This window comes from Apaloderma vittatum, unplaced genomic scaffold, assembly GCF_000703405.1.
Source record: "Apaloderma vittatum isolate BGI_N311 unplaced genomic scaffold, ASM70340v1 scaffold13540, whole genome shotgun sequence".
In the NCBI taxonomy this organism is placed as follows: Eukaryota; Metazoa; Chordata; class Aves; order Trogoniformes; family Trogonidae; genus Apaloderma; species Apaloderma vittatum.
In genome coordinates, this window is record NW_009696255.1 from 10,205 (window position 1) to 18,380 (window position 8,176).

The 8,176-nt window shown below is 40.7% G+C and overlaps 1 protein-coding gene across 1 annotated transcript in view; it reads left to right on the forward strand.

Annotated features, from left to right (window-relative positions):
* Window positions 1-8,176, forward strand: part of LOC104277485 (E3 ubiquitin-protein ligase RBBP6-like) — a gene marked incomplete at its 5' end in the record, with an annotated part of 23,136 nt that overhangs the window by 5,216 nt on the left and 9,744 nt on the right. The window contains 7 exon segments of the mRNA XM_009874130.1: window positions 2,189-2,233; window positions 4,630-4,718; window positions 4,837-4,933; window positions 5,690-5,829; window positions 6,671-6,843; window positions 7,570-7,673; window positions 8,116-8,176. The exon segment at window positions 8,116-8,176 is cut by the window's right edge and continues 316 nt beyond it. Coding sequence (XP_009872432.1) covers window positions 2,189-2,233; window positions 4,630-4,718; window positions 4,837-4,933; window positions 5,690-5,829; window positions 6,671-6,843; window positions 7,570-7,673; window positions 8,116-8,176 — 709 coding nt within the window.

Sequence of the window (8,176 nt, forward strand, 5' to 3'; positions counted from 1 at the left end):
CTGAAGCTCAGCCAAGCGCCTGGGTCTGAGGGAGCCGCTGGGGCTGGACTGTAGACCTCCAGCAGGGACATCAGCCGGGCCCTCCCTTTTTCTGTCCCCGGTCCCAATTGCTTTACGCTCACTTAGGCTTCTGCATGAAATGGGAGTTAATGCATGGACTGTCGATTCTGGAGTTTAGCTTTGTTCAGGATTTTGTTTTTCCTCAGTTATTCTGCAGTATTACCTTGGGGTTGTGTACAAGTTCCGTGGAGATACTGTTTCTATTTGATTGATTTAAGGAATTGGCAGGAAGTGCTTCAGTAGAAATTTAAAAGGGGGCAGGGAGGAAGACACAAGAATGTAGGATCATTGGAAGATGGCCATTGGGCAAACACACTAAATAAATGGCACATTAATTATCTTTTTGCCACTTTTGAAAGCTGTTTAGTGGAAAGGAGTGCTATCACCTCCTTTAAGAAAAATGACATTTGCCTGCAGGCCATGCATTAACTGCTTCCTGAAAAAATACAGGAGCTAATTAATAGTTTATTAACCGTTGTGTTTCAGTTACTGGTCACGTCAAGGCTGTTCAGTGCTAGGCTGCAGGAGAGAGCTTTCCTAGTTCCTTGTTTGCTTCTGAAAAACTGCAGAATTTATAGCGGTTGTGCCTGCCGTGAGAGAGCAGAAACCTGTTTTTCCACATGTAAAACAGAGTGGCATATGGTGCATGAAGTTTCAGAGTACTTGATCAAACTTCCTTTTTAACAGAACTAGGTACAAAATGTTGTGAAAAGAAGGAGTCTTCTGGTAAGACTTGCAGTGGGAAGATCTGGGTATTCCTCTCCAAAGGCATGTTGTAAAAATCTTTTTAGTTAGTAATACAGTAATGTTGTATGTGCTTTCCTAAACATGCGGAGAAGGAATGATTAACTGGAATTAGAAATCATTTTCTGCATGTAGAGATTTTTCTCTAGAACCTGCTAAACTACTGTCATGAATTCTTCGACTCTGTTAGGTAGTAAAGGACAACAGCTTTTTCCGAGGAAGAGTTTTAATCTCTCTTCTTATCGACTTAGTGACCTCTTGAGGAGAGCTGTTCCATTTACACTGTGAAATTTTGATCGTCATTTTTGTGCAACTTGAGGTATAACCAGCGGTGATAATGTTTTGCTAGTGCAAGTTTAACTGCTGCTTGTGGCTTAATATAAAGGAACTAGATAAAAGTTACCCTTTTTACTTGTGGAAACCTGGGCTTCAGTATTAGTTCTTGATCAACACTGTAGTTGTGCGCGGGCTGGGGACGTCACTCCGTGAGCTGTCCCGGTAGGCAGCTGGGAGAGAGGACTAGGGCTGCAATGGTGGGGAAAAAAGTACAGGGTTGTACTCTGAATCCATGTTGTCATCATCAGGAGCACGACTTACACTTTCCTGCTGTTGTTCTTTTAGTACTGGGCTGCTACTAAAAGTGGGTGAATTCTCCCACTTCCTGAGCCCATGTGGCTGGTATGGCCTGTGGGCTGAGCCGGCACAGGAAATGGCTTTTCCCAGTTTCTAGAGACTCCTGTGTTATTATAAATGTCTTCAACTAATGCAGGCAGATTTTTCTAGACAAAGTGGTGGGTTACTTTTGTGGCTGATGCTTTGCACTGGTGTTTTGGTCTGGGTTCTGCGGGGTAGGGCGAGTTTGGCGTTTTTAAACTTGCAGATGGGACGGCAGAGCTCCCGTTTCAGGGCTGATCTGTCTGGGCTTGCTTCTGACAGGCAGGCACCGTGTTCCTAAAAGCATAGCAGGGCATTTAGAAATGACGAGACCTTAACTCATTCATTTACAAACTACACTAAAAAATAGTTTTCTGTAGTCATGCTTCCTTCTCAAATAAATGATTTTTAAAATCCTTTTTAGCTGAAGATTGATCCTTCCCCCTTTTGTCAGTGTTTGACAAAGGTCCCCCCTGAGGTATTCTGGAGCATTAAGTTGATCTCAAGTGGGTTTGGTTATTACAGTTTCTTCTCATTAACTACATAAGCACTCTTAAGCTTTCCTGGGTTTGGACTTTGCTTTGACTAAATACAAATGACACTGGGTTGGAAATGCCTCTTTCAGTGACGTTCAGAGGGCGTAGTGCAGGCTTTCAGACTACAGTAGAGGTTAACTATTGCTATGTTTTGATTGTAGAACTTGAATATGTGTTTAATTTTTTGTGAACAGATTGATGACTCTTCTGCATCTATTTCACTGGCCCAGCTTACTAAGGTATATATATATATTCTTGTCAAATACTTTTTAAAAGATGTTTCCTTTTTTAAAATTTATCCTGTGACCCATAACTGTTGTAATTTGAGCAAAACTTTTAATTTAATTTTTCATAACTTAAAGTGTTTCTTTTACCTTTAAAATGTGTGTATATTTTGATACTATCCTGTAAAGAGTAGTTCCCAGTTTGGGAAGATGGAAGGGGAGTACCTTATCAGCCTCAGCATAATGTTGCAGTATTACTCATCTTCAAGACACAGAGAAGAAGCACTTCAGAAGCTGTTTACCGTTTTTCATACGTTTCGTTAATTTTGCCTTGGAAACTAATACAATTTTTACAGAAGAATTTAATTGGCTGTAAGTTATGGACATTCCAGGGGGGCTTGCCACAGCCAAACTAGAAGCGTTTCTGTAACACGGACAATTGCATGGCTGATTCTGAATTTCCAGTCGCTATAGTTACAGATCCATTCTATGAATGCTGCACAACTCCTAAGCTGTAGTATATCTATATCTATAGAGAGAGTGGACACCACGATCTAATTTGTTTGAACACAGACTGTGTAAATTGTGTAAATGTACCTAATTGTTTATAGGAATATACCAATGTGTATGCGTGGCATATTAGCAGCTGTGACCTTCTGAAACTGTTGTAATGCCATGTTTTGCTCTGGAACTGCTTGCATCTTTTTGCTCGGCGATGTGTAACCTTGTCTGGGAAAGCACTAGTGACTGCACTTGGGGAAAAGGCAGGGCTAGCCAAGTGAATTACTAGTTTTCAAAAGTTCCAAAGATTAGAGAAGGCAGAGTACTAGTACTGATGCAGGGTAGCTAGTTCGTTCTTCTGGAAATAAAGGCTGGAGCTCATTTCTAAGAAAAAGAAAAGTCTCTTCCCACTGGTAATTTCTTCCCTCTCCCATTGCAGAAAATGTGTACATCTGGCCAAAAAAAAAAAATAAAATTGGAAGGTAGCCACCGAAAGGAATTGGTCTCCATTAGTGCTGTCCCTAAACATGTCCTTGGTTCTGTAAACTCTTGCGAAGTTTTGCTCTAAAATGTGAAGAGCTGTCCAAGTGGGGTACACATCTAAGCTTTTGGGAAAATGTCAGTGTTTCAGGAAAAGGCAGGAACGGAACATAAAGCCGCTCAAAACTGTTACTCTCCTTGAACCTCTCTAGCGCAGACTGGCTTAGCGTGGAGGCAATGTGTTCACAGTTCTCTGTTTTATGATTGCTATGTATTAAATGCCATATTTGAATTTTGGTCTATTCCTACTAATGTTTGGTGGGTTTTTGGATGTGTTTTGTAAACCGTTTGGGTTCAAACAAATTAGTCAAGTATCTGTAAAGTTTTCTGTAAATGTCAATGGAAATGATTTCATAGATGTCGATCTGGATTATGTTACTGTTGAGAAAAACTTGTGTATTTGAAACGACCGTTTAATAAAATGTTGAAACTAGTTGGTTGCTTTTGTGAATGAATGCATATAAAAACAAAAACGCGAGTGGTTGATCTGAGTGATAGGTGCTTGAAGGTCCAGTCGTTTACAGTCACTCCCTTAGACCCTGCTTGTATCTGGACTAGTGTGTAATAAAAAGTATTTTAACAAATATGATTTTAAAAAAATATCAGCTGGCTTCAGTAATTGGAAGCTCTACTTCTGCGTAAGGTTATTATTACAATTTGTATGTTAAAAGGACACAGTCAACTGGGAAAAAACCCCACAGGTTGTGCTTACTGTAGTGAAATCACTTAAAATGAGGAAGTTAGTAGGGGGCAGTATGCATTTCGGCCTCCCTGCAGCACGTGATGGTCAGATTTCTTTGTCATGCTGAGGGGTTATAAAAACCTCGATTGCTTTTAATGCTTCCATGTCTGAAGCTGAATTTCAGCAAGCGGAAACAACTTCCCCAACTCTCTTTGAGTTGTGTGTCCTTTTAATGCTGCAAACTGTAAATGACGATACTTGCATACAGATTTCTCAAAGAAATGTACACTGGATATCTTCTCCTTCAAATAGTCTGGAGCTTAAAAATCAGTTTAAAAATACTGGATAGTGTATTTTATTTTTTTCTGCGCATAGCTTCAGCCCACTTTGAAGAAAATTGGATTGGTTACACAAGTCTTTACGTAAGGTACAAACAGAGCCTAAGGTTTTGAGTGCCCAGGAACGCTCTTTTTGAGTAGGTGAACAGGCACAGAAACATCATGTAATGGCGTAAGGACTCCCCAGAACATCTTCAGGACAAAAAGTGTTTTATATAAGCAGCTGTTTTCATGCAACCTCAGCTAGTGCTGTGCTGCTCTTTACAGGATTGGATGAGTGGTGTTGTCTTTGGCTGTGTGAGCTTAAATGTGTTTCTAATGTGTGTGTCAAATAATTACCTGTTAAACAGACTGCCAATCTGGCTGAAGCCAATGCTTCTGAAGAAGACAAAATAAAAGCTATGATGACACAGTCTGGCCACGAATATGATCCAGTCAAGTAAGTGCTGATCGTGTCAGATCTGTTCTTTGAAGATTTTGGAAAAATTGTAGAGCTGGTTGTTTTAACAAGAGAGACACATGCATACCTTTTTCTTTTTTTCCCCGAAACCTTTTAGTTACATGAAGAAACCCTTGGGTCCACCTCCACCTTCATATACTTGCTTTCGTTGTGGAAAACCTGGCCACTACATAAAGAACTGCCCAACAAATGGGGTAAGACTGGGGGGGGGTTCTGGAGTTTCATAGTTTTAATTTTTTTTTGTGTTGGCCGTTACTTAAATCCATGAGAATTGTTTCTCGTGGGGTGACAGGCAGGTTCCATGGCAGTGCTGTAAAGCCCTTCAAATTCAGGGGAAACCTGGAATTACAAATGTAACATTTTCCTATTTTTCTAGGTCATAGGCATTCAATACGTCTATACATCTTTCTCCTGAACTTTGTTCTTAACTTTTATTATGACAATTCACAAGCTTTGGTATTTCATGTAAAAAGAAGGCGTTTCTGTTGACCTCATCTATTGAATATTTGCATGTTTTAATTATAGAAGTCGCTGGTTGAGTTAATGTTAGTCACTGAATGTATATACGTATGAGATAGGAATTCAGTCTTCGTATGTAGACGGTGACTAGAAGTTTCTCTAGTGACCGAGAGCCCTGGATTAAGCTCAGCCTCTGAGGTGCGCGGTGGAGAAGGAGCAGGTTTGGGTCTCTGCTCTGGGAGAAGGGCGAGTGAAGGGATCCTTCACCCTTAAGGAACCTGAAGTTAAGCCAAAGAATGTTCATTGAGTTCAAAACACCGCTCAGGCCTTTGGAACATCCTGACTATACTCACTCAGGAGAGTATTTGAGTTGAGCAGCCCTTTCGCTAGGTAAAAGGAGAGGGCTGAAGGCTTTTACTGCTTAAAATAATCATTAAAATCTCATTTTAAGTGGAGGTCTTGAGATACATCTGCATTTCTTTTCTTAACAGGACAAAAATTTTGAGTCTGTTCCGAGAATTAAAAAGAGCACAGGAATTCCCCGAAGTTTCATGATGGAGGTGAAAGATCCCAATACGAAGGGCGCCATGCTGACCAACACCGGGAAGTACGCGATACCGACCATCGATGCGTAAGTACAGAATTAATTGGACTGACTGAAAAACGAACCAGAGAATCTGTGCGGAAGTGTCCGAGGGGCAGTGCAACTGAGTTGGCCAGCATGTGTAGTCCCAGGAGAGGAGACGTTGCCTTTATGTCTCAGCCTTAAAATCTGTGACGCTTTTCAGTGCTGCCCTAGGGCAGTCCTGTTGGTCACCCCTCCTGGCTGGCCCTGGGGCGTGCTGAGGATCTGTATTCGTAGTAGGGATCCTTCTCTGGGAAAGCTTGTTCTGCTTTTTATGTTTCAAAGGCTTCATGCAACATTTAAAACACAGTTGTTGGACTGAGATTTCCTCCGCCTCTGACTTTCATCACATCTCATGTGTGAAACACACTGAAGTTTTCCTGTTACTAGAAACTAAGAAAATACTCTTGTGTGCTGAGAAACAGTGGCTGTTTAAAAAGGCACTTGGTAGCACTTCTGGTTTTTGATCACTGATCTGCTGTTGTAGAAGCTGTAACATAGACTTCATAAATTGATAAAATGTAGTTACTCGCAGGCTAGTTCTGTCCTGAGCCTGCAATTTTACCCTCCGGCAAAGGAGAGATGGGATTCATTTCACCTCATTTCTGGCTGTCGAAAAATTATTTTTCTAGTCTGATTTCTTAGTTGATCCGGTGAGTGGGCAGAAGGAAAATTGTTCGACCCTAACTATGCCGATGGTGTGGCTCTAGAAAAGTAGGTTAAACTAAATGTCTGTGCTTTAGAAGGCTAATATGGAGTGAGAAGACTAAGATCCAAAGCCTGGAAAAGTTTCCCTTTACTCACCTTTTAACTCTGTTTTTTTATTCTTTCCCCGCCTTTCCTCCAGGGAAGCTTATGCTATAGGAAAGAAAGAAAAGCCTCCCTTTTTACCAGAGGAGCCATCCTCCTCCTCAGAAGAAGATGATCCTATTCCAGATGAGTTATTATGTCTCATTTGTAAAGATATAATGACTGATGCAGTAGTAATTCCCTGCTGTGGAAACAGTTATTGTGACGAATGTAAGTCTTACTCCTGTTTTGCTCATTCTAAACATCACATCTGATCTCTGAAAGCAGAAATAGGAGATAGCAAAACCTGTCACCACTTCTGTTTAACACTTCAGTAGACCCTGAATAGGAAAGAGCTTTCCTCATATAAAGGAAAAAAGGCAGAAAGCTTTCTACCCTTCTTGTGTATCTAGTTAAATCCTCTACATGTGGAAGGATGAGTAGGAGAAAAGCGTGTAGTTGTGCAGGTGATCACACTAGTAGCTATTACCTGCATTTAGGGTGTGCACAGCGCTTTCTCTCATACAAATCAACATCCTCGGCTCTAGTGACTTCCTGGGGTCTGCAGCAAACAGGCAGTCAGGCTTTTAATCTGCGTTCTTCTCCATGGGAGCGTTGGTTAAACCCTTCAGAACTCAAACCTGCTAAGGGTTTTTTGAAAGGTGTTTTATTCATTAACCTTGTTGACTTCTCAGCGTGCTTGATGATGGAAGAAAGAGTTGTTGTAACATCCAGGCACAGCCTGCTCTACACCTTCAAATGTTACACTAGTGAAATATCAAAACCATATAGTTATTTGCTGCATACTAGAATCTTTTTTGCGCTATTGAACATTTATAGCTTCAGGCTCTCTATTCAAGACCATATTCACCCGTTAATCCTGTTTGTGGTTTTATAATTGATTAGAACCCAACAAATTTCCGTGGTTTGGCTAAAAAGTATGTTGATGGTTCGCAGGTATTCGGACAGCATTGCTGGAGTCTGAGGAACATACATGCCCAACTTGTCATCAGACGGATGTTTCTCCCGATGCTTTAATTGCCAATAAGTTCCTACGCCAGGTAACGTGATTACTTATGTGTAAACTGTTTGTAAGAAAAGTCTATTTGTAAAAAGCTGAAAGGGAAGAAAATATTAGTTTACATCTCCTTAAGCAAGGCTAGATTGAGTAAAGCTGAATTTACTTTTCACATACGTGATCTATTGTTATGGAAGCTTACAGCTCTTTAGAGACCGTCTGGCAAAGTCAGGCGACGCTCTCATTTAAGGTGCTTGTCTCGGTTTCGATTTGGTGGTAACACAGAAGTGCTTTAAGTACAGATATTCTGACTCGCCAGTCATTGATACTGGTGTTTAATTTCTGTTTTCGTATGTATGTTGATTTCTTTTAGGATTAATGACATTCACAGGAATAGATAAGTAATTTTTTTCCCTGTGGAGGCTTTTGTTTGTGTGTCTACTGAAGGTTCATACTACCTTTTTTAAATGGTTTTCTGCCTCTAGGCCGTGAACAACTTCAAAAATGAAACTGGCTACACAAAAAGGCTCCGAAAGCAGGTTCAGC